Source organism: Phyllostomus hastatus, unplaced genomic scaffold, assembly GCF_019186645.2.
Source record: "Phyllostomus hastatus isolate PE091 unplaced genomic scaffold, TTU_PhHast_1.1 phas_contig_98, whole genome shotgun sequence".
Taxonomy (NCBI): domain Eukaryota; kingdom Metazoa; phylum Chordata; class Mammalia; order Chiroptera; family Phyllostomidae; genus Phyllostomus; species Phyllostomus hastatus.
Window position 1 is genome coordinate 2,662,644 of NW_025333999.1, and position 25,843 is coordinate 2,688,486.

Below are 25,843 nucleotides of genomic sequence, written 5' to 3' on the forward strand. Positions count from 1 at the left end.
GGAAGCAGATACATTCAAAACAGCTAGAAATATTTAGGAAGCATCCATTACAACTGGGTGGCAAACACTGTTCAAGGTACTAGAGACCCAGTACTGACAGGACCCAGTCCCCGCCCTGGTGGGGATCACAGGCTGAGAGACAGGTGACATTTAGCATTAAAATCAAGGGACAAGATAACTTCAGATTTCAGTGGCATGTGTTCTTGAGAAAACGGTAAAGTGCAAAGCCTGAGGAGCAGCGGGACTGGGGAGATCTACTTCTCTGGGAGGTGAGCTTTCGTCCCAAGCCCTAACCTCGCTTTACAGGGACCTGTCTGGTGAGGACAGAGACAGTTTTGGGGTCCCAAATTGCCCTCTCCTCACTGCCGGAAGAAGAGGGGGGTGGGTATTTTTATTCACAGAAAGGGGAATGTGGGGTAGAAGGAGTTTAAGCAATTTGCTCAAGGTCACCTGGCAAGACCCGACCCTGTGAGCTCCCGACGCGCAAGTTTACGTTCGTCACAGCAGCTTGTCGTGGCAAGGTATGGGAAGGTGTGGGAAGCGCTGCAGACCCGGTCACCGAGGGCGGCGACACAAGTTCGCGACGGACTCCCCGTGGAGGAGGGGCGAGGCCTCCGTCGCCAAGCGCGCGCGCCCAGGAGAGGCGTTGCGGACAGTGGTGCGGGAAGAGGTGTGGCCACACGAGGGCGGCCGTTGGCGGCGTAGGCCCGCCCCGGATGTCGCGCGCCGAAGGCTGGGAGACGGCGATTGGTCGTTGCCGTATGGAGGGCGTGGCGGAAGGTTCTGGAGAGGGCTGGCGGGCTCTGGAAGCTTCCGCCGGACGGGTATATAGAGTCCGGGACGGGGCGGCGGCAGCGCGGGGGGAGGTAGACAGGTTGGCGGTGGGCCGCAGGCGGGGGCCATGGGGAAAGACTATTATCAGACGCTGGGCTTGGCCCGCGGCGCGTCGGACGAGGAGATCAAACGGGCCTACCGCCGCCAGGCGCTGCGCTATCACCCGGATAAGAACAAGGAGCCCGGCGCCGAGGAGAAGTTCAAGGAGATTGCCGAGGCCTACGACGTGCTCAGCGACCCGCGCAAGCGCGAGATCTTCGACCGCTACGGAGAGGAAGGTTCGTGCGCGCGCGCCGCTGGGGGCGCGACCTCGCCGTTTGACAGGCGGGGAAACCGAGGGTCCGCAGCTTGGCCGCGGAATCCCGGGGGAAGTGGGAGTGGGACGCCGGGTGCGGCAAGCAGTCCCCGCCCTCAAGCCACGCGGGCCTACGCCCTCGGGTAGGCGGCCGCCAGATGGGAGGAGGAACCTTGGTCTGGCAGCTCACCCCGAAGCTTCTAGCATGCCTGGGGCTGCCCCTCCCTGGGCGCCTTCACCCGCCTCCTTGGTTGTGGGTGCCGAAGGGGAGGGGGACGGACGTTTCCTCGGGTGTTGGCGCTGCAGGCCCAAAGGTCCCAGTTGGCTTGGGAGAGGTTGAGGGCCGTGCTGTCCAAGAGTGCAGGCCAGGGATTCTGGCCGAGCACCACCTGAGTGCACTGAGCCTGCAAAGGGTAGGGCCAGTTTTCGTCCACCTTCCTCTCGGGCTCCTGGGAGGGTGGAACGAGCTAATCCTTGTAAAGTGCTTACCCAGACAGAGCCAGGCATGTAGATGGCAGCCAGCGTCCACTTCGGGCTGCCCAGGTAGAGAGATATCAGGGGCCTGCCTCTAACGCATCCTCCCTGGGTAGCTGTCCTCAGGGAAAGAGAAAGCAGCTTTCTTGTTTGTCCAGTTGCTTGTGGATAATTCAAACTGGTTTCGGGGCTTGATGTTAAGAAATTAATTGATTTTTTTTATATAAGGATGATGGCAGTTTGTGCCAGGATATGAGAATATGAAAATACACGTGTATGGTTTTACCAACATTTTTTTATTCTTCCCACACACGTCTCCAGCCCTAAGGTACTTAAGAGTGAACACTAAAAGCTGACCCTGGGTTGGGGGTTTTTTTTTTTATCTTTTTTTTTAGTGAATTCTTTTAATTTGTTGTATCCTTGCTGGAGAGTGAGTCAGTGAAGAAGTGGCAGGATCTGGGTGGCCCCTGGAGAGGATCCTCACGGAGCTTGAGGCCCCTTGCTACCTTTATGCCAGACTAAAGTACCTGGATGGGGAGTCTGCCTCTGCTACTGTAGTGGAAGGCAAAAGCTCAAGCTCCTCCTTGTTCTCTAGCACACTAAGTAAAACTCATCGCTTGTGGCTCCCAAGCTTTTTTTTCCTTAAGGAAAGTCCCCAGGCAACCATCTGACTTCTTTCAATTCTGCCTTTCAGGCCTAAAGGGCGGTGGCCCCAGTGGTGGGAGCAGCGGTGGTGCTAACGGCACCTCCTTTAGCTATTCATTCCATGGAGACCCTCATGCCATGTTTGCTGAGTTCTTTGGTGGCCGAAACCCCTTTGACACCTTTTTTGGACAGCGGAACGGGGAGGAAGGCATGGACGTTGATGACCCGTTCCCTGGCTTCCCCATGGGCATGGGTAGCTTCACCAACATGAACTTTGTCCGCTCCCGCCCTGCCCAAGAGCCCACCCAAAAGAAGCAAGACCCCCCTGTTACCCATGACCTTAGGGTCTCCCTTGAAGAAATCTACAATGGCTGTACCAAGAAGATGAAGATCTCCCATAAACGGCTGAACCCTGATGGGAAGAGCATTCGCAATGAAGACAAAATCTTGACCATTGAAGTGAAAAGGGGGTGGAAAGAAGGGACCAAAATCACCTTCCCGAAGGAGGGAGACCAGACATCTAACAACATTCCAGCTGACATCGTCTTTGTTTTAAAGGACAAGCCACACAATATCTTTAAGAGAGATGGCTCTGATGTCATTTACCCAGCCAGGATCACCCTTCGGGAGGTAAGGCACTAGGCAGGGCAGTGTCTGTGGAGAAAGAGGTGGTTGCTTTTCGAAGCAGTTTGGTATAAATCTGACAGATGTTTCTGCGCATTTGGTGCCTGCTATACTTAGAGGGTGCAGCAGGAACAAGGCTAATCAGGACTCCGTTTTCCTAGAGTTTCTGAGCTGGTGATTCGGGTAGGTCTGGAGCAGGGTCCTACTTCAAACAGCCTCTGGACAGGATTGGAACTTCCTAAGGTACCCTTTATCTAATACTGTTCACTTTTCCTTTCCAAGGCTCTGTGTGGCTGTACTGTGAATGTCCCCACTCTGGACGGCAGGACCATACCCGTCGTGTTCAAAGATGTCATCAGGCCTGGCATGAGGCGAAAAGTTCCTGGAGAAGGCCTCCCTCTCCCCAAAATGCCCGAGAAACGTGGGGACCTCATTATTGAGTTTGAAGTAATCTTCCCCGAAAGGCTGCCCCAGACATCAAGAACCGTACTTGAGCAGATTCTTCCAAAATAACCATCTGTGTTCCCCCAAGGACTGACCAGGGACCTTTCTAGAGCTCAAGGATTTCTGGACCGTTCCACCATTTGTGGACCCATGAGAGGGCGGGAGGGCCCAGGGAGGGCTTGCGTACTGCTGAATGTTTTCCAGAGAATATATTACAATCTTTCAAAGTCGTGCATTAGACTTCAGTGGTTTTTCGAGCGATAGGGCAACAGGTGGTGGTGATAGCAGGAGTCAGCATTCCCGTCTGCTCCATTGGGTCCTGCAGCCCTCCTGGGATGGGCCCACCCCTCCTCCTCTAGGCCCCGCACAGAGCCGAGAGGCAGCCCTGCAGCTGGACTTGAGCCCTCTGTCATCCCTTTGCTTGCGGCTGTTAGGTGATGTCAGTCTGCCATCCTGGTGACCAGGCCTTCCGTGTGTACTACTCAGTTTCTGTTGTGTGACCAGTTCGTGTTTTATTCTGTATTTGTCTCCCATGTCTTGCTCTTCCTCTGAAGAAACCCATCTTTCACCATCTCAAATTGAGAACCTAGACTGTTTTTGCAGACCTGCTGGGCCAGTGACCACAAGCAATACCTCTTGTTCTAGCAGGACAAGGGAGCCAGCCTCAGTGAGTGGGAGTGACTTGGACAGCCACCTCTCTCCCTCGAAAGTCAGGAGCCCTTTCAACCTCTGGCTCTGAGGCCAAGTGTGCTCACTTAAGGTCCTTTCCTGTAAGGCAATCTCTGGCACACCAGGGCTTCCTAGTAGCCTGGGTTATTTTTTTGACTAATGGACTCTGGACTCTTTTAAAAGGATCTGATCCTTTTGAATTTTGCACAGCCCTAGATATAATCCCTTTTGATAAAAGGGTCTTTGCTCCTGATTATAGGAGCACTGTGGAACGTCTGTAAATACGTTTTTATAATTCCTTGTAAAGTTGGTGTACACCCAAATGAAACCAGTCTACGGCAGCTGCTGCTCTCTGTACAGACCCATGATGGAATTCAGAAGGAATGGTGGGGCAGGGGTTGGGGGGGCAGGGATTGGAATGAGTGTCTGTTCCCTGAAGGGCAGTCTGGTGCTCAGACCTTTAGACTCATTGTTAAGTTGCCACTGCCAACACAAGACCAAAGTGTGTGACTTGTCAATGTGCAGCGTGACAGCATTAAAGACTGATGCTAAACCTCAGGGGAGCAGTCTCGCGACTCTGTTTGAGGGCTCTGCTGACTGGGGCTGGGGTGGGAGCTTGGCCATTCCTCCAAAGACAGCCAGGGCTGGAGGTGGGGCCTGCGTTGGAAGCAGGATTCCTTTGTGAAACAACATACCAAACCAGAGTTAGCATCCAGAGACTCCAATGGATTCAGAGCTTGGGTTTTTCGTGTGTGTGTGTGTGTGAAGGTTGGGGCCCAAGTTAAGCAGTTCCCCTTCCTATATTCCGGGTCCCAGAAGGCAGTGTGTGGTCCACCCTCTTAATTATCCTTCACTCCTCTCTTGCTGGAACAGGCTGGGTGTCAGGCAGGTCCTGGCCACGCCTGACCAAGAGTCTGCCAGATGCTGGCTGCCTGCCCTGAAGAAGAACATTTCCTGCCCTCGCTATTTGCAGGCCACTGAAGCTGCTTTTACTTTGTAACTTTTTAATAAGAAACTGATTTTACTACAAGGTAGGTAATTATACAGTCTGGAAACAATGTATTGCTACTTTGCTACAAAAAGTCTTAGAGTAAAAATTTAACACCATATTAAAGTCAACTTAGGAGTGGCTTTTACTTCCCACTGAAACAATTTAACCACTGATAACAGTCTAGGAACAGCACTGTCCAAGAAAACTTCCCAATGAAGTGAATGTTCTGTTTTTAAATGGAAATTGAAATTCAATTTCTCAGTTGCTCCAACCACATTTCAAGTCCTCAATAGCTACATGTGGTTAGTGGCAACAATTGGATAGCACAGAGCTAGAGGGCTTCTCACCAAATCTAAGACAGTTCCTCTTGAGCAGCCACATCAAGCCATTCTGTGGTTCAGAGGTGACTCCAGATATCAGAGCCAAAAAGGACCTCATCACAAGCGATTTTACTGAACTGCCTCAGGCACCAAGAAGACATTTAATGAAAAATTGAACATGGCCTTGGATGGGGTCACTATCCCCAGGGCTGCCAACCCCCTGCCTCCCAATCTCCATTATGTAGCAGGTCCCTGTGAATTTTATATCCAAAAGTGCTCAAAGGCTGAATGAACACAGTAATGGGAACTTCCAAAAACCTACAGTGATCATGGTGAAAAAGACAAAAGGACTCAACTGGACAGAAGGCCTGCTTCTCGGGTGTGTACTGTTTTACCCATGCTGGACCTGGCTGTATGTTGTGTCCAGAGGTGCTTAGTGGGTCCACTAGCAGACTGCTCCTCTTCCTGGGTTGCCCTTTAGGGATTTTTGGTTTTAATCCTCACCCAAGGACCTGCTGATTAATTTTAGAGAGGAAGAAAGGGAGAGAAATATCCATGTGAACCCACAACCTAGGCATATGCTCTGACCAGGGATCGAAGGTCAGACCTTTTGGATTAGAGGACAAGGCTCCAAACAACTGAGCCACACTGGCCAGGGCTCCAGATTCATCTTCCTGTTCCTGTGTTGCCTCTCTGAGCACATTTTGGAGTTCCTTTGCTGTCAGTACATGCAGAGCTACCCCATTGACCGACCTCATTTTAATCCACTGTAGCAGCACTGTCACATTTTTACATGATTTAAACACAGTGCAACACTCAAAATGTCATCCAGCCTACCCTGAGAAGTTGAGTCCCCTCCCACTTCTGAGCCTGCAGCTGCCTTTCCCTCTGCCACTGTGGACAAGCCGTGGCATCAGAGGTTTTTTTAAACATTTTTTGTGCATCCTAAGAAAGTGCTTATGTAAACTTATATAATTTCTAAATGTTCAGTTCAATTGTTGGCTGTGTAACCATAGTACTAAACTTGCAAAGGCACATAGAGTGAGAATCCTCCCACCCTCCTATTTGAGTCCACCCCCAGCAAATATCTCCAGTACCTCGTGTTTTTTCTGAGATGCTATGCAAATGCATTTTCTGTTTTCACACAAATGATACATATCATATACTCTGCATTTTTCCTCTTGCGTAGTGTATCATGGAAATAAAGAGCTTCCTCATTCCTGCTACTCTACACCTTTATTCTGCCATGCCTACTCACATGGGTGTGAGTACCCAGGTCAGTGTTTGATGGCCACCTACTCTCCCCTAGCCATTTTTTCTGCTTCCAGATTTGAGTCTCAGCTCAATCACTTTCTAGCTGTGTGACCTTGGACAAGTGACAACCTCCCTGTGCCTCAATTTCTTCAGCTGTATAATAATAGAGTAGGTCCCCTCCTTATCCATGGTTTCGCTTTCCACAGTTTCAGTTAACACCAGTCAACCACAGTCAAAAATGTTAAATGGAAAATTTGGGAAATAATTCATAAGTTTTCAACTGCACAACATTCTGAGTAGTCCAAGGAAGTCTGCTGCCAACCCACTCCATCCAGCCCATGGCTGCATCATCCCTTTGTCTGGCGTGCCCACACTGTATATGCTCCCCCCAGCCCGCTCATTAGTCACTTAGCAGCCAGCTTGATTATCAGATCAACTGCCATGGTATCACAGTGCTTGTGTTCAAATAACACATTTTATTTAATAATGGCCCCAGCATGCAAGGGTAGTGATGCTAACAATTTGTAGATGCCAAAGAGGAGCCATACAGTGCTTCCTTTGATAAAAAGGTGAAAGTCCTCAATGAGCGAGACCACGTTCACATAGCCCTTATTACAGGATATTGTTATAATTGTTCTAGTTTATTATTGTTGTTAATCTCCGACTGCTTAATTTATAAATTAAACTTTACTGTAGGTAAGTGCATACAGAAAAAAAAAACAGTATATATAGGGTTTGGTACTATCTGTGTTTTCTGATACCCTGGGAGTCTTGGACTGTATTTCCTGTGGGTGAGGGGGTGGGGGACCACTGCAATGCCTCTTCTAGGGTTGTAAAGCACTTTTAGATACAGATGCATACACCCCAAGGCCTAGCATAGAACCAGCACCGTGTGTCAGTTATTAGCATGACCATATCCTTCACAGCTCTCTTAGTTCACAGCCTGTGACCCAAAGGCTGAGGTGTGTCCCAGGTCTTACAGGTTAAGTGCTCTTCTTGGCTGAGCTTTAAAAAACAAATTCCCAGGCAAGTTGCTGAGACCCTCAGCTCAAGCCCTGGCCCCTGCCCAGCCCGAGGACATTGTATCTGCAGCAAGCTCACTCCCCTGCTCTCATGACAACCTGCTCAGTCAACTCCTGGGCTGAGCCACCCTGGCTCCGAATCCAGGCTCTGTCACTCTGCTGCTGTGGGTCCTTGAGCAAGTGACTTCACTTCTCTGAGTCCAAGTGGCCTCCTTTGACAACCAAGGGCAATGAAAGTACAAACTTCATAGGGGTGCTGTGAAAACTGGGCGAGGCAATGCATCAGGAGGCAAAAGGACACAGTGTGAAGAACTTGGTTTCTGGAGGCTGGCTGTGCTCAGGCTCAAGTCCTGCTCACTGCATTCTCGAAGAAAAATGATACAACCTCTCTGAGCCTTGATTTCTCCCCATGTGAAACAGAACTAATCATAGAAGTCACTCGCCCCTTCTCACTCCCCCAGAGCCAGAACTCAGCTAACTACAAGCCTGGCACAGATCAAGGGTATAATTAACATGGGCAGTCTTTCTAAAGCACTCAGCAGAAAACCTGCACCAGGTCTCCTTGAATATTACCTTTTCTCATTGGTTACTAATTATAGAAGCACACAGCATAGTGCCTGACACATCATAAGCACTCACCCATTCAGTAAACATGTATTGAATAGCTACTGCGTGCCTAGCCCTGTTCTTGATACTGGAGACACAGCAGCAAACAAAACTGGACAAAATTCCTGCCTTTGCAGAGCTGATAGCCAAGTTGGGGAAGGAATAATTAAGAGTAAATAAAACATTAAATATGCTAGATAGTGATGAGAGTGATGAAATATAAAACAAGTGGGTAGAGAGTGCCGAGCATAATTTCAAGTCACAAAGTCAGCAAATGCCTCACTAAGAAGGTCATATTTGAGCAAAGACTTGAAGGAGGTAAGGAGGAAGCCAGGTAGAGAGTGAGGGAGTAGTATTCCAGGCAGAGGGTGCATCCCATGCAAAGGATCTAAGGTAGGAGAGTGCCTGAGTTGTTTGAGGAACAGCCAGGAGCTCAGAGAGGCCAGAGCCCATGACTGGGGGGTGAGTGGGAGGAGAGGAGATGGGAGGATGTGAGGACCGTGGGTGTGATGGGGCAAATGGTGCAGGGTCTGGGGGGCTGCAGGGAGAACTTGGGCTTCTCCTCTGAGTAAGGAAGGTTTTGAACTTGCAAGCATTTTGGGTTTTGTTTTGTCTTAATTTTCCTTTGCTGGGGGTGAAGAGGTGGAGTGTCATTTAATTGTAAGAAAACTTCAAGTCCCCAAAACATATCATTATCAGTCTCTTGAGATTTCAATGCACCAACTTTCCATCTTAAAAAGCACAACACAAACAATAAGCATCTATAGTTTCTATTAAAATCTAGTCCTTAAAGTACATGTTCTCCTGTTCCCTCCCACAGACCTGGGAACACTTTCACAGGCTGCCAGTTCCAGGCCCTTCTGAGGTGGGGTGGGGAAGGGAGCCTGGAACTCTGTGATTATTCAGTCAGACGTCAACCCTCTTTGTCATGAGGGGAAGAGAGACAATCTCGGGAACACTCAAGAAGGTCCCCCTGCAGAGCCACAAATTTTCCCTGAGGTCACCACCATCTTTGCACCCCAAGTGCCCAGAGTGGCACCTGGCCCAGGAGTGACCCTCTGAGTGTCTGCTGAATGAGTCATTGAGTGACAAAGTGATTCCAACAAGAGGACCTGTGACCTTTGTTCCATGACCGCTCACATCAGCGAGTGTGCAGAGGAAGGACATCCTGGCTGTCCAGGCTGTGCACAGGCTGGGGATCTGCTGTGGCTCCCCAGCAAGGGCCCCCACACTTCAGCTCCTTCAACTCCCACCTGAGAGGAGTGGATGTTCTCTCTGGCTCCAGGAAAGCCCCTCTTTCCTGGGCCCTGCTCCTACTTCATGACTCATGTATTTGTCATTGGGCACAGCTCTTGAGAGCCAGCTCAACACTAGGCCCTGGGGACCCAGTGGGCAACAGACACAGCAATCTAGGGGTGCCCTGTGAAGCTCACTGTCTTCTGGGAAATATGGACCTCACACATGTCATCGGCTTCAGGGCCCACCCTAATCCACAATAACCTCATCTCAAGGTCTTTAATTACGTCTGCAAAGACCCTTATTCCAAAATAAGGTCACACTCACAGGTTTGGGGACAAGAACTATCCTTGGGGGAGGGGGATGCATCATTCAGCCCATTAAACTGAGCAAGGCACTTCCCATAACCAAAAAGCTCAGAGGGCAGAGGCCGAGAGGCCCTGGCACACAGGCCAGGGGACAGGAGCTTGTTAGGGGTCAGGGGTGGCCCATTGGAGCTGAGGCCCCATGCAGGAGGCCCCTAAGCAGGTGGCAGGTGTGGACCCAGCAAGCCTGGGGAGTGTGAGAGCTTGAGGCCTGGTGTGGTCTGAAGAGAGCTGGAGAAAATAGGGTGGGGCGTGCCCATGATTAAGACAGACCTGGTGTCTGGGCCCTGCTGAGACAGGCCTACATGCCCAGGGCGGGCAGAGAAGCTGGTTGAAAGAGTCTGATTCAAGAGAGACACTGTGTGATTTCCTTTTACCAGGAAGTTGGCACTGGGACCTGGGCGGTTTGTCTAACTGGAGGCCCAAGTTTCCTTGGGAAGATTATGCTGGACATCAACATAGCCAGGCCTGACTTCAGATGAAATACTTAAGCAAAGGGTGTTTTGAGGGCACAGGGCCTCTTGGTCGGGTCGGGGGTGATTAGCAGAGAAGGCTGGAAGTGGGGATAGGGGACGGGAACTTGACTTCCGTACTCACAGGCGCCCTCTAGCGGCTGTGGGGAAAACAGACACCGGGTGCAGCGAGGAAAGAGCCAGGAGACCAGAGAGAAGTCAACTGCTGGAGATGATGGGGCTAGACCAGGTGGGGCCAAGGTGTTGGCAAATAATTGGAGATGTTGTTTTGAAAGGAGATCTGCCCATCCAGAAAATAGCACTACTGCCAAATTTTATCATGACTTCCTAAAATCCACTAGCCAAGGGCAGGCGCCAGGCCAAGGCTGAGACCCAATGTCACTTAGGGCCACTAGCCTAGTCAGGGCCACTTACTCTGCTTCCCCTCTGGGCCTGTCCCTCTCATTCCAGTCCTGCCTGGCTACAAGAGGAGTCCAACCTACAGGCCACTAAGAGCCAGAAATCAGACTCTGAGATCAGTCTCCCAGGGCAACGTGCCTCAGCACCACCCTTCCTCAGTCCGCCCTGTCCCCCACACCTCAGAGTCAGGCTCCAAACTGAGGAAGATGAGACTCACACTCCCAGAGGGATGTCCCGTGTGCTGCGGTTGGAGCTGAAGTGCCACACCCATGCGTGTCTGTGCAACTTTGAGCCTGTGGATCCCCCTCTCTGAGCCTCTGTCTCCCTGTCTGTAGAATGGGGACAATATCCAGTGGGATTACTCCTAAAAAGCAGTCAACACAGGGCCTGACACACAGTAAGAGCTTAATAAGGGTTTCTATTTCTATCATGTTCCTTTTATGACATATGGTGTTTATTCTTTCCTGTGCCTTCAGTGCAGTTTGATAATACAGATGTTCACAGAGCACTTGCTACCCACAAGGCACCACTGTAGGCATTTGACACAAAATAGTTCATTGCATCCTATAGAATTGAAACAACTTTAGAATTATTATGCCCATTTCCTATGATGATGAACTCCAATTTACAGATGAGGACACTGAGGTACATGGGGGAAGGTGCTTGTCCAGGGTCGCATAGCTGGTGAACAGGGCAGGTTATGGAGGAATATGACTGTGTCCTATCCCACAACCCAAGGTGGACTAGAGACATGGAGAAATTAAAACTAGAGAATGAATAGAAGAAAATGAGTAAAAATACCTTTGTGATTTGAGAATAGAAAGGGCCTTCTTAGTTACATTTTACAGGTGCAAACCACAAAGTGGATGTTTTATTACACTGAAATTAAGAATTTCCTTCCAATGAAGAATGTCATGAGTAAATTGTCACATGATGGAATGGAAGAATATATTTGCAAAGCTGGACACTGTAGCCAGCTCAGAGGATCATTAGGAGAGTTAAATAGTTTAATAAATATAAATTTCTTAGAACAGTGCCTAGCATCTAGGAAACTCTATCTAAGCATTATCTATTATTGCTGAAACTGACAAGGGCTCTATATCCCAGTTCTATCCAATAGAACTCTGCAAGTGCACGTGTGATTTTAAATTTTACATTAAAATAGTAAAAAAAAGTTAAATTAATTTGAATAACATCTAATTTAGCCCAATACATCCACATTATTATGATGGCATGTAATCAGTATAAAAAAGCAGCTAATGAGGTGTGGTATTGTACATCCTCTTTGCTTTCCACTAAGTCTTAGAAATCCAGTATGTGTTTTACACCAACAGCACATCTCAATTTGTATTAGCTATTTTTAAGTTCTCAATAACCCCATGAGAGCAAAACGTTCAAGTCATATCAGATTGTATAGTGCAGATTTACACTCTACAAGAAACTCATGCAAATGAACAAGAAATGATAGCAAGATCAAGTGCAAACATGGCAGAAGCTATGAACAGGTATTTTACAGAAGAGGAGAACCAGAAGGCCATCAAGCAAATGAAGATATGCTCAAAATGATTAGAAATTAGACAAATATAAAATAAAGCAATGGTGATATTAATTTACAGTGAGTGAAATGGCAAGAATTAGTAAGCTGGATAATGCCAATGACTGGTGGAAATGTAGGAACATGGGACCCTCCAGTACTGCCAGTGGGTGTGATGGGGGCAGCTAGTTTGAGGGGCCACACAACAATTCACTCTGCCCTGTGACCCAGCATCTCTACATCCAAGTATCTCTAGGGAGATTTTTACCAGGTCCCTAAAGAGGTATGTCCATGGCTGTCCTCTGTGGTGTGGGAAGCTGGAGGCTGGCTGTCTGATGACCACCCTTGAGGGTAAAATGAATAAGTTATGAGGGAGGCAGCTCATGGAGCATTAAGGAGAATTTAGAAGAAAACAGAGTCAATAAATTAGCAATACAGATGGATATTCAAGGTACAGTGCAAAACAAGCAAACAAGCAGTACCATGCTGAGTAGGGAGAAAAGTAAGAAGCCCAATATAATAGAGCACCTACATAAAACAGTGCATATTTTTTAAAATTTTTATTTATTTATTTTTAGAGAGAGGGGAAGGGAAGGAGAAAGAGAGGAAGAGAAACATCATGTGTGGTTGCCTCTCATGTGCCCCAACTGGGGACCTGGCCTGCAACCCAGGCATGTGCCCTGACTGGGAATTGAACTGGCAACCCTTTGGTTCGCAGCCCATGCTCAATCCACTGAGCTACATCAGCCAGGGCACAGTGCATATATTTTTAAAAAGACACAAAAAAGAAGTTTGCCTCTGGGGATGGGAAAGAAATGGGAGTATTTTCCTGCAATGATTATTTTGAAAATTTCAAAGCTGTAGAAAACTTACAACAATAATAAAATAAATATCCATATATATATATATATATATATATATGGTATATATATATATGGTGTGTGTGTATATATATATATATATATACATATACACCACTCTCCTGAATTGTTATTTTGCCACATTTGCTTTCTCAATCTCTCTCTTTCCTTATATATTAATACTAATGTACACCATATTATGATACTGCATATAAAGTACTGTATACATAATTTTTTCTAAACTATTTAGCAGTTGCAGCCATCACAAATTTACCACAAAATAATGCAGTGTGTATTGCCCAAAAATAAGACCATTCTCTTGTGTAACCACAGTTACACAATGAAGTACAATGCTTGCCCTCAGGAAATTCAACGTGAACGTGATATTATTATTTAATATCCACTCAACACTCAAATATCCCCAATTATCCCAAGAATACCCTTTATAACTGTTTAACTGTTTTATCTTTTTTGAAATTTTTATGCAGGATCCAATTAAGGATCATACAAATTTTGGCAGTCGTCTCTCTTTTGCCTCCTTCAATCTAGAACTGTTCCCCAGATGGTTTTTTTTAAGACTTTATTTATTTATTTTTAGAGAAGGGGGAAGGGAGGGAGAGAGGGAGAGAAACATCAATGTGTGATTGCCTCTTGTGAGTCTCCTACTGGGGTCCTGGCCTGCAACCCAGGCATGTGCCCTGACTGGGAATCAAACCTGTGACCCTTTGGTTCACAGGCTGGCTTGGCACTCAATCCACTGAGCCACACCAGCCAGGGCTTTTATTCATTCATTTGATTAAGGGATTGATTTTGCCTTTTATGACATAGATCTGCTTGAAGAGTACAGGTCAGTTTTCTCTCTTTCTCTCTTTCTTTTTCTTCCTTCCTCTCTCTCCCTTCCTTCCTTTTTTCCTTCTTCCCCTTCTTTCCGTTCCTTCTTCCCGCCCTCTTTTTCTCCCTCTCTCTTCCTTTCTTCCTTTCATCCCAGAGTATTCCTCAATCATGATGTGTCTGATTCTTCTCAAGATTAGATTCAAGTTAAAGACTTTAGGCAGGGCAAAGGATTTTGCAGATGGTTATGTCCAGCTCCAAACATCACAGCAGGGGGCACATAAACATGGCCTGTGCCATCACTGGTGATGTTAACTTTGATCACTTGGTTAAGGTAGTGACTTCCAGGTTTCCCCACTGGTATCTTCAACCCATTATAATTAACAAGTAATCTGTGAGCTGGTTCTTTGAGACTGAATATCCACTTCCTCATTTATAAGCCTTGCCTGAATTATTTATTCATTTTCTGGCTGCAAAATGGTGATTTTCTAAGTCAACCTTTCCTTTTGCATGTAATAGTTGGCATTCTATTAGATTTTTTTCAAACAGATTTTTTTTTCCCCACAGGGACAGGCGTAATGCTCAGATTTGGGCTCCTTACCAGCTGGGTCTCACAGCCTGTTTTCAGGCATGCCTCTTGAACTCTAAAAGAGGGTAGGGGATGCCATGTGCTGCTCTGTGCCCTTGGGCAACTCCCTTACCCCTCCCTGGGCACTGCCTCATCAGTCAACATGTGGATTCAGGTGGATTCTGGCTCAGGACACTACTGTCGCTGTGGCCCTACATCCTGCCCTCTCCAGGTGTGTAGGGAGCAACTCAGATGTCAGGTGCAACAAGGGCAGTGGGCATAGTCCCACAGAAGCCACTGGACTGGCTGAGGCAAACAATGGATCAGTGGGAATGATAAAGGTCAGCAGAACAGGAAGGAGAGGACAATAGCTGAACCTGTTGCCATGGCAAGCTCAGTGTTTGCCAGCTGGGTGGGGCCCGAACAGGCAGTCCTCAGCAGCTAAGCCCAGGGCCCACTCTTCCCTTTCACTTTGCCTCTCTGCTGGGCCCCGGCCAGGCTAGGATGCACAGCAGCTCACTCCGGGAACTGCAAAGACCCAGTCACTTAAGGAGGCGTGAGCAGGGTCTTAGCAGTTAGAGGCCTCCAAGAACTACAGTTTCCAGGACACACAGCGAATTCCTGGCCTAGCTGCCCGAGTTGCCAGTTTTGAACTACAACAAGGAAATCTCTCGCCTGTCCTGGGAACTGAGCGTCCTGGCCTTTGAGAGGTGCGTTTGCATCTTTGTTTCTCGGATTTGCTCGCGCCTGAGCAATCCCGGTTACAAGCCAAACCCGGAGATGGTGAGATCACCTGGTCTTTTCATGCATACATGTGTGCTCTGTACAGGCTGAGGTGGCGGGTTTTTCCCAGAGGCTTGAGTTGCCTGGGTACCCTTTGAAATCTAGCATTTAGTATGTGCTTTATAAATATTTGCTGATCTAACCATCACGCTCTTGTCTTCCTTGCACCCTTTCACACTGCTTTGCTATCTATCTCCTATATATTACTCTATCCTAAAGTGGTTTCTCTCTCTGTCCGACTTCCAGGGCTTTGCACGCGCTGTTCTCTCCACCAGGTGGACACCGTCGGTGTGTAAGTAGAGACAGTACAGAGCCTGGCACCGAGCAGGGGCACATTAAATATTTGATGAGTGAATAAATGAATGAATGAATGTCCTTGTCCATTGTACACCCCAGGAAGCAGGGACACTCAGGACCCTCCCTATTCATCTCGGTCCCCCTCCCGCCAGCCTGGAATGAATGCATCTTTTTATCCGCTCCGAGGATGGCCGGGCTGGGGCAGAGCAGGCCGGGTGGAGAACTGGATTGAGGGCCGCCCTCTGCTCCTTCTCAGACCTCCTAGAGGGTTCGCTTTTCCGGACGTTGAGAGTTTGCCTTCTCTCCCCAAAACTCAGCTTTAGTCACGTGACTCCCATGACCAGCCCCACACCGCCGCTCACCACCCAATATCCGCATACAGACTCCCAGCTAACCGCACCGGGTCCAGAGCCCCCAGCTTCCTATTGGTCGCTCGTCTCCTTCCTTCCCCTCGATTGGCCGGGACCCAGTCGCAGCTCCCCCCTCCGCATCCCTGCGGTGGTACAGCCTGCAGCGGCTTAGGCGAGGCGGAAAAGTCCAATGTGTTACAGCGCGGGGGGGGTCTGGAAGAGCCGGACGAGGCGGAGAGATCCCTCTGGAATGTGTTCGTAGGACCCACCCGACCGGTTGAGGCGTGGTGCGGATTGGCCCTGAGCTCCGGGAGGCAACTCCTGATTAGCTGAACTCAGCCTCCAGCCCCGCCCCCTGTCCGCGGCTGCGGGAGAGGCCGGGTCTGGAGTTTGCGGAGGGCAGAGCTGGGTTCCCGCACGCAGGCGGCGGCGCAGGTGAGTGATCCCAGCAGGCGGGTCACGGCGCTGCCGCTCCGGGGACCCTGTCGCGGACCTGCGGGGATCCGGCTGATCGTACGGGGTGGGGCCGGCCCCATAGACGCGGTTGGAATCAGCTGGGCGGGCGAGGGCATGCCCAAGGCCCCTTCCCAGTCGGGCGTGTCCCTTCCCTCTAGGTGCCGGGGGCCAAGCCTCCCACCGCTAGGATGGGGCCTCCAGCCGCACCCCTGTCCCCTGCACCCCTCTGGACAGCCCTCATCCCCGCGGGGACAGACGTGGGGTTAATACTTCTAAGCCCTACCCAGGCATCTCCCTGGAGGTGACCGTACCCCAATCCTCCAGGGCCCAGGGAACCTTGGTAAAGACCGAGGTCCGGATAATAATAATGAAAAAACAATCATCCGGCTGGCATTCATTGAACACTTCCGTGTCAGGTATTTGCCATGCAGATCATTGAATTTAAACACCTCATGGAAGCTACTGTTAACTTCTTTCATGAGTGAAGCAGCAGACCCAGAGAGGTGGAATGATTTGTCTAAGGTCACAGAGCTAGGATGTGGTAGATTGGGAACTCAAACCCATACCTCAGAGGCCAGAACTGGAGTCGCAACCAGTAGACTACATGTTCAGTGGCTCCATGGCTCAGATGTTCTTGAACAGCTCTTCTACCTGCTGTTGGCTGCCCAGCTTCCCCTCTTCATACCCTTTTTCCACCTCCCTCACCACCACCACACACACACACACAAACACCACACATACTACCTGGGCCACACCTGCAGGTCTTCTCCCCACACCCCCTTCTTCCCTGAGCTGGAAGGCAAGGCTGAAGTACCTGGGTTCTGAGAAGAAAGTGACATCTTTAAGGGAGATAGGAGGTCAGGATGTTGGGGTCCCATGCCTGCTGGGCGCCCCTAGGAAGCCTGGGCCCATGCCAAGGCAGTAGGTGTTCTCCCGGGAAACACCCAGGAGCTGGTTTTTCAAGATTGAATCAGAGGCCTCCCGCCCTCCTCTCCAGAGCATTACCCTGATGGACAGGGGAACCTGGGTGTTTCCTGTCCCTGAATTTGTGTGAGCTCCCAGGAACCCCCTTCACTGCTTCCTCATCCCCCCATTCTGTGTGGCTGCAGGATTGCTAGTTTCAGGCCCTTCACAAGGAAGAGAGGGTGGGGATGCTAGAATTCCAGCTAACTCACTCAGTGCGGGGGCTGAAACTCCTCCAGCCCTGTTTTCAGGTTTGAGGGGAGCCTGAAAATGAGGGGAGAGGGTGGCAGTTAGCAGCCTCACAGCAATCTGAGGATTAGGGGGCTCAGAGAACACTCAGAATGAAGATATAAGATACATTCATTCATCTACAAATATTTACTTAGTACCTACTCTGTACCAGGCACTGTTTTGGGCACAGAGGGTTCAATAGTGAACAAGACAAAAATCCTTGCTCTTGCAAGGGGAAATGGGCAACAAACAAGCTAACAAGTAAATAAAGAAGATACCTACAGATGAGGATAAATGCTATGAATGAAATATGAGGGGGCAGCATGATAGAAACTCTAGGCAGGAGGGCTGTCAGAGAATATGACTTTGGAGCTGAGGCCTGAGTGACAAAAAGGAGCCAGCCCTGAAAGATCAGGCAGAGGGCACAGCCAGGACAAAGGCTCTGAGGCTGGGCCGAGCTTGCAATAGGGTGGCTGGGCAGGAGATGCGACCAAAGTGGCAATTCTGTGAGTCAGGGGGTTGCATTAAGGAGTTTGGAGCTTTTTCTCCATGAGGTGGGAAATTGTTTTAAGATTTGAAGCAGGAGAGTAACATGATCTGGTTTACATTTTAAAATAGAGACATGGAGTTAAATAACAGCCTACGACTGGAAGACAAGAGTTCTGCTAGGGCAACATGTAATTAAGTTCATGGGCCTGTGCCGTCTGGACCCCGGGGCTGATTCTAAGAGGCTGGGGCAAGCTGAGGAGGCTGCCTGGAGGAAGTGGAGTAGGTCCTGGCAGGCAGAGAGGACTGAGATGTTCCTGGACAGGACAGGGAAGAAGTCAATATAATAATGGCAATAATAACAGCTTCCTTAAGTTGACTGTGAGGCAAGTTACGTGCATAATTTCTTCGAATTCCCACAAGCACTGTGAGACAGGAATTCTGTTCGTTTTTCAGTTGAGGGAACTGAGGCCCTGTCAAGTGGAGTGACTTGCCATACAGCTGCACAGCTGGTAAGTGGCAAGGATGGGATTTGAACCCAGGCCACCCTGCCTCTTCTGGCCTGGAGGACAAATTCATTAATCACCCACTTCCTTCACCATCATTATTCCCCTCTCACAGGTGAGGACACAGCAGGCAGCCTGAACCAGGGTAGCAAGTGGACAGAGAGAGTAGGAGGTTGGGAATTGGGGAATAGAACGCAGGGTCCTGGGAAAAAGAGGAAGTTTGAATCTTCTATATTTATAGATGAAAATAGTAATAATCAACATTTATGGAACCCTTATACTGTGTGCCAGGAACTGTTCCAGGCATGTGTTCCTTAGGACTCAGAGAGCTTGAGACAATTGCCCAAGGCCACACAGCTGTTAATTGGGGAAGCCAGATTTCAGACTCATGTTCTTAACATTCTGCCTGTTGTAGTGTATGGTGGGGGAGGAGAATCGGGGGAGGTGATGATGAGGGTTTGTTTGTTTTTTTTTTTATCATCGAGTGTAATGAAATAACTTGACAAGGCAGTATTGGTTTATTCATTCAGAATTTATTTTTTGTCAAATATCCAATTAGTGCCTACTGTGTGCTAGGTCCAATGATGGGTATCAATGGAAGTAACCAATAAAAGACTAGTATTCAGAATATGTAAAGAGTTCCCATAAATCAATAAGAAAAAAGACAGGCTGTGCAATTTTTTTAAATGAGCAAAGACTTAAACAGGAAAGTTACAAAAGGGTAAATCCAAGTGGTTAATAAATGTATTAAAAGGTATTCCACATTATTGATTATGAGGAGAGTGAAAAAAAAAAAAAAACATGATGAAAGGTAGAGATACAGCACCTGTCTCCATGGCTAGATGAAGCACTTGCCCTGTGCCCAGCTCTGTGCTGGGATGCAAGGGGTAGGGGACTACAGCGGTGGGGCTTGTGTTTTTGCTGGGGAGACAAGACCCTCTTGAGGGCAGAGACTATAGACTGTAGTGCCCCTTTGTCTCCCCAGAGCTGGACACAGGGTCTGGTGGGCTGGTGAATATTAGGATAAATCATTCAACAAATATTTACCAATCACTTGCTATGTGCCATGCACTGTTCTCTGCACTGAGAATATAAGGATGAATAAGACAGACAGAATTCCCTGCCCTTTCAGGAAACAGATAGTGAGCAAGATAAACGAATGAAATATATTTTCCACGTGAAAGAGGTGAGAGAATGAGTTGTATGGTTACCAGGGAGCACAACCAGTGCAAAGGCCCTGAGGCTGGACGAGGCCTATGTGTTGGGACGAAGCCAATGTGACTGAAGGGGTGAGTGAGGGGGAGAAAGAGAGCAGAGGAGGGCAGGGAAGTAACAGGGACAGATATTTGGTGGCCCATGGGCCAAGGGGAGGATGTTGGCTTTTACTCCAGTTGAGTGAGGAGCCCTGGGAGGATTCAGAGCAGAACATAGTTGTGATATGGCTTATATTTTACAGGACCACTCTGGCTGCTGTTTTGACAAGAGACCGTGGAGGGGCAAGGGTGGAAGCTGGAAGACCCAGAGGAGGCTACTGCACTAGTCTAGGTGAGTGATGATGGGGCTGGACCAGGTGACACCAGAGGAAGTGTTGGAGAATGATGAATGAATGAATGAACAAATGGATGGATACAGGAGAATGGGAGCAGCCCACTGGGCTCAACTGAATCCAGGACAGCTCCCAGAAGAGGCAATTTAAAGGGAGGGAACAGGAAGTCTTTTACACAGAAAAATATAATTTGGTATAATTTGATCCTTGCCACAACCTGGCCAGGGATAGATACAGTGTCCCCATCCATAGGCCAAGCATCTAAGGCCCAGGAAGATTGAGCTGCTTAGGAGACAGCTTTGTGGTTATGAACTTGGACTTGGAAGTCAAACCTGAGGATGCAGCCAGACTCTGTGACTTTGGACATGTGATTGAAAAATGAAATCTCAACTCTTTCCCAGCCTGTAAGGCCCCACACAGTTGGCTAATGTCACCTCTTTTACCCTTCCTCTTCATGCCTTTCTATTGCTTACTCCACTCCATCCACACTGGTCTCTAGCTGCTCTGTGAGCTTGAGTCTGTAAGTCTCAAGAACCCTCCACACTGCCCATCTCACTCAGAGCAAAAGCCCAAGTCCTCCCTGCAGCCCTCAAGGCCCTGCTGCATCTGCCTGTCACCTCCCCACCCTTACCTCCTCCTGCTGTTCCTCCTCTTTATTCACTCTGTTCCAACTACACGGGCCTCCCTGCTCTTCCTCAGGTATGCCGAGCACCTCAGGGACTTTGTACCAGCCGTTCCCTCTGCCTGGAACATTCTTGCCTCACATCCTCATGTGGATGCTTTTGTCCATCAGTCAAGTCTCAGATTCAGCTATAACCTGCTCAGAGAGGCCTCCCTGACCTTGTCTATAGAACTTTTCTTGTTTTATTGTCTTCATGGGATTATGAAAACTTGTATTAGGTATTTGCACCTCCTCCTCCGAACTGCTTGCTCCTGGACATCATGGACAGGGCCCCATCTGGCCAATGTAGCACCTAGGAGTGACTTAGAAAAAGGCAGCCCTTCCTCCCAGCACACACATCACCACACCAGGGTCTGGTGCTTCTGCACAGTGTCACTGCGTAACTGCACATGGTGGCCCTAGTCAGGGACCTTGCTTATTGAAGGCAGTATCTAAAATGGTGTGTGGAATTCTGTAAATACTAAAAAAAATATTTGTTTGGAGGGAGGGAGTAAGAGAGAGAGAAAGAAAGTATGGGGAGAGACGAAAGAAAAATAGTGTATCAGCCAGGACAGGTTGTGCGGCAATAACAGACAACTTACTGGCTGAACAAAAATTTGAGTAGCTGAACTCAATAAAGGTTTTAATTTTCATTCCTGCTCCATGTCCATTGCAGCTCAGCAGGAAGTTCCATTCACTGTAGTTACTCAGGGCCTGGCCTGATGGAGCCGCCACCATATCAATTGTGGCTGGTCACCCTGCCAGGGAGAAACAGACCTCTGAAGGCTCTTGCTCTAGCAGTTAAATGCTTCAGTCCAAAAATGACATGTGTTACTTTCTCTCACACTCATTGGACAGAGCTAGTGACATGTCTGCCCAGTCATAAGGAGGTCAGTGAGTGCCATCTGCCTATGTGCTCTGACAGGAGAGTCGGAAATATTTTGCACAGCATTAACGACTGCGACTGATAGAAAAACAAAGAGAACTCTAACCACTCTGAGCCTCCATTTTCTCATCCTTTAAGTGGGTGTAATCATAACATAATATGATCCCGACATCACAATGTGGTGTAAGGTCATGGAGCAGTCAGCATGGGGTCGTAATAGGTATTAGCTGCTAATATTAGGTATGAGTGTCAAAGTCTTGGGACAGAGATGCGAACAGAGGCTGTTTGATCCGACTGTGTCATTGGGCCTGGGGAGTGGTAGTGGTGGGGGAGAGATGGCCTGGAACCATTGCCCTGGCCCTAAGCCCACTCCCCACCCTGCAGATCTCCTGGGCGTGCTCCCTCTTCCCACCGCTCATGCCGCTGGGACTGGGGCGGCGGAAAAAGGCGCCACCTCTGGTGGAAAATGAGGAAGCTGAGCCAGGTCGTAGTGGACTGGGCGTTGGGGAGCCAGGGCCCCTGGGTGGAGGTGGGGCAGGAGGGCCCCAAATGGGCTTGCCTCCCCCTCCCCCGGCCCTGCGGCCCCGCCTCGTGTTCCACACCCAGCTGGCCCATGGCAGTCCCACTGGTCGAATCGAGGGCTTTACCAACGTCAAGGAGCTGTATGGCAAGATTGCCGAGGCCTTCCGACTGCCAGCTGCTGAGGTATTTACCAGGGAGCCCCCAGGGTCATGATGGTGGGCTAGAGGCCTGGACATGCATGCTGGTCCTGAGCTGGTGCTGACGCTGCAGATACTGAGGCCTGCACCACACTGAATGATGGGGAACTAGAGGCCAGGGCTGGATGCTGAGTTCCCATCAGGCATTGGGGGGCCTGGGCACCAGTGAATCCTTGGGACTGATGTCCATAGCTGGATGCTGAGTTCCAAGGAAGCATTGGGAGACAGGCACCCCAGTGAATTATGGGGACCTGGAGGCCAGGACTGGGTGCTAAGTTTTCATTGGGTTTTGGGAAACCTGTGCCCCAGTAGATTATAGGAACTGATGTTCAGGACTGGATGCTATATTCCCATCATACATTGAGAGGCTTGCACCCCAATGGATTGTGATGGCTGGAAGTCTGTTGCAAGATTCACTTCTCCATGATGCATAGGGAGGCCTGATCCTAAGGACTTTGGGCACAAAAGAGAGCCTCAGAGGGCAATAGTGGGATTGAGCAAGAAGTAGCTACAGGGGTCTCAGTAGGCTGGGTAGGTGTCTGTGCCCTTCATTCGTTACACAGGCATTTACCAGGCACCCACAGTAGGCCAGGTTCTGTGCCTGGACCAGCAGGGATTTTTTGCTAGGGCAGAAATTCCAGCTGTAGCAGAGCTGACATCCCAGCTCTGGCTCTGGAGGTGGTCAGGCACTGGGATGGGGACCCCTAGGCCTTAACAAACTCTCCTCCCTTCTCCATCAGATCGGTTTTGCAAAGGGTGAGGGAGGGAAGATGAGAGTTGAGTGTGTCCCACCTCTGCAGGTGATGTTCTGCACCCTCAACACCCACAAAGTGGACATGGACAAGCTCCTGGGGGGCCAGATTGGGCTGGAGGACTTCATCTTTGCCCATGTCAAAGGGCAGCGGAAGGAGGTGGAGGTGTTCAAGTCAGAGGAGGCGCTGGGACTCACCATCACGGACAATGGGGCTGGCTACGCCTTCATCAAGGTGCCTGAGGTTAGGTTGGGCCTTAGGATCAAGGGGCGGAGCCACGGGGCTAACAGCTCCTTTCTCTCCAGCGCATCAAAGAGGGTAGCGTCATTGACCACATCCAGCTCATTAGCGTGGGTGATATGATTGAGGCCATCAACGGGCAGAGTCTGCTGGGCTGTCGGCACTATGAGGTCGCCCGGCTGCTCAAGGAGCTTCCCCGAGGCCGCACCTTCACACTGAAGCTCACGGAGCCCCGCAAGGCCTTTGGTGAGGGGGCTGCTGCCTGTACTACCAACATATACACTCCCTGTTCTCTTGGGCCCAGGCTGCGGTGTCATGGTTCACCAGAAGGTGGCGCCCAAGCCCAGCTGGCTGAATTGGAAAGAGGGACTGCTCCACCCTGCCTTGTGGAGAGGGTGCTGGCTCTCTGCCCAGCTTGGACAAGGAGGAAGTTGCCCCCACACCCAACTTCCAGGAGCCATTAGCCCAGCCAAGCGCCCCCAACCCTGGCCAGCTCCCCTAGGCCTAATAAGCCAGGCTTGGCTGACCTGTGCCAGCCCCCACTCCCTTTTCAGTCTGGCTCCACTAACTCTCAGGAATGGGCTGCAGGCCCCTAGGGTGGGGGAAGGGGATTCTGAAACACTTCCCCAGGCAGATAGGGCTGGTCCGTGGCCCAGAAGCTATACCCCTTTAGCCCTGGGAAGAGCAGCTAGAGATCAAGGCCCCACCCCCTTCCTGTCCTGCAGGCCTGGGAGCAGATGTGGCCCACTTCAGTCTCCCCCTTCAGCCTTTTCCTTTCCCAGTGCTGGCTGTCCCTCCCCCATCCATGCCAAGTCTGAGGCAGGAGTCCTGCTCTCCTGCTGTCACCTCAGCTCCAACTATCCCTGGAACCTGAAGGAGCTTGGAGGAGATAGAGGGGGACAAGGATGTCTGGATTCCTGTCTAGAACAGGCTGGATTTGTCGCCCCCCGCACCCCCTCCCCACCATAACTCCCCTGCCTTTCACAGACATGATCAGCGTGCGTTCAGGGGGTGGTCGTCCTGGCTCCGGCCCCCAGCTGGGCACTGGCCGAGGGACTCTCAGGCTGCGATCCCGGGGCCCTGCCACAGTAGAGGATCTGGTGAGTGTTCTAGCTGGGCCCCGCTCTGTGCACTCAAAGTGGAGACCCCTTCCCTGCACACTCATAGGCAGCAGCACTACCTGGTTAGCTGAGGGGCTCCAGGCACTGGATGCAAACCCACCTCTGCCTCCTCCCAGCTCTAGGGCCTTTCTTGGATAAGTGGGCCTTCCTTAGTAGTTTCCTTATCTGTAAAATGGGGTGGTGGTGGTGGTGGTGGTAATAATACTGATAAATGTCAGGGTTGTCATGAGAATGAACTGTGGTTTAATATATGAAGTGGCAAAAAGAGACCTGGCACTTAGTAAACACATTTACAGTTATAGTCACATTATATGATGCTGCTGTTTGTCCTCCACCCCACCTCTAGCCCTCAGCCTTTGAGGAGAAGGCAATTGAGAAAGTCGATGACCTGCTGGAGAGTTACATGGGCATTAGGGACACAGAGTTGGGTGAGTGGCTGGCACTTCAATCTGGGTATGGGTGGGAGGCTTGGGGAGGAGGCTTCTAAGTCCTGTGGACTGAGTCTACCTGAACGAGCACCTCTACTCTCTGTGCCTCCATTCTGCTCCCCCCACCCACAGCGGCCACCATGGTGGAGCTTGGGAAGGACAAGAGGAACCCAGACGAGCTGGCTGAGGCCCTAGATGAGCGGCTTGGTGACTTTGCCTTCCCTGATGAATTCGTCTTTGACGTCTGGGGTGCCATCGGGGACGCCAAGGTCGGCCGTTACTAGGCTTCCTACTGGACCTTGCAATGACCTGAGCCTGGCCCGGCGGGAACCCCTGGGGTGGGAACACCAGGGCCCAGACTCCAGCATCTGGCTTGGCCCAGCCTTCGTCCTGGCCTTGGCCCAGCAGTCCCAGGATGATGTGGCCAGGAGGTGGGGCTGAGCCCCTGCCCTACTCCAGTTGGTACCGCCCCCTCCCTGGTTCCCAGCCTGGCTGGGGTCCCCAGATCCCCTGTACTCCCGCCCTGTTCCCCACCTACCTCAGCCAGGTCAGGCTCTAGGAAGGACCAGCCAGATTGGGCAACTAGTCCCCCCGCCCCCAGTACTTTCCACATCAGCTGCCAAACTGGTGTCTCTGTCTCTCTGGGGCCTCGGGTTTTGTTTGGGGGTCCTGACCTCCCTGGTTTCTTAATGTAGGGGATCCAAAGGGGGGGCTTTCCCCCTCAGCAAATGCAATAATCCCCCCTTTCTTCCACCCCCCTCCAGAGGAGCTCCCTACCTCCACATTTGAAACATGAGTCTGCTGTGAACCCCCCAACGTCCCCACCCCACACCTGTGTCTCCCTCAGCCCAGTCCCAGACAGACAGGGCATGAGGGATGGTGGCGATGGGCTTTTGTATCTGAATTTGCTGTCTGAAACATAAAGACTCTGCTGTTGGACCTGTCTGGTTGGCCTTGGGGTGGGTGTGGGGGGT

General features: G+C 50.2%; 2 protein-coding genes across 4 annotated transcripts; both read left to right on the forward strand.

Annotated features, from left to right (window-relative positions):
- The first annotated feature begins 801 nt into the window (after positions 1-801).
- On the forward strand, positions 802-4,543 carry DNAJB1 (DnaJ heat shock protein family (Hsp40) member B1). Its single transcript, XM_045853079.1, has 3 exons — positions 802-1,112; positions 2,298-2,878; positions 3,155-4,543. Exons 1-3 carry the CDS (start codon positions 902-904, stop codon positions 3,383-3,385), a joined length of 1,023 nt encoding a protein of 340 aa, XP_045709035.1. The 5' UTR covers positions 802-901; the 3' UTR covers positions 3,386-4,543.
- Positions 4,544-14,942: 10,399 nt separating this feature from the next.
- On the forward strand, positions 14,943-25,808 carry GIPC1 (GIPC PDZ domain containing family member 1). 3 transcript variants are annotated; one of them, XM_045853082.1, is made up of 9 exons: positions 14,943-15,154; positions 15,474-15,519; positions 19,973-20,061; positions 21,994-22,314; positions 23,129-23,314; positions 23,386-23,566; positions 24,308-24,420; positions 24,788-24,869; positions 25,002-25,808. In XM_045853082.1, the coding sequence occupies exons 4-9, from the start codon at positions 22,027-22,029 to the stop codon at positions 25,151-25,153; spliced, it is 1,002 nt and encodes a 333-aa protein (XP_045709038.1). In that variant the 5' UTR covers positions 14,943-15,154; positions 15,474-15,519; positions 19,973-20,061; positions 21,994-22,026; the 3' UTR covers positions 25,154-25,808. The 3 variants fall into 3 exon arrangements, with proteins under 3 accessions (XP_045709038.1, XP_045709036.1, XP_045709037.1); XM_045853081.1 differs by lacking the exons at positions 14,943-15,154; positions 15,474-15,519 and adding exons at positions 16,169-16,309; positions 18,467-18,522; XM_045853080.1 differs by lacking the exons at positions 14,943-15,154; positions 15,474-15,519 and adding an exon at positions 16,086-16,309.
- Positions 25,809-25,843: the final 35 nt, after the last annotated feature.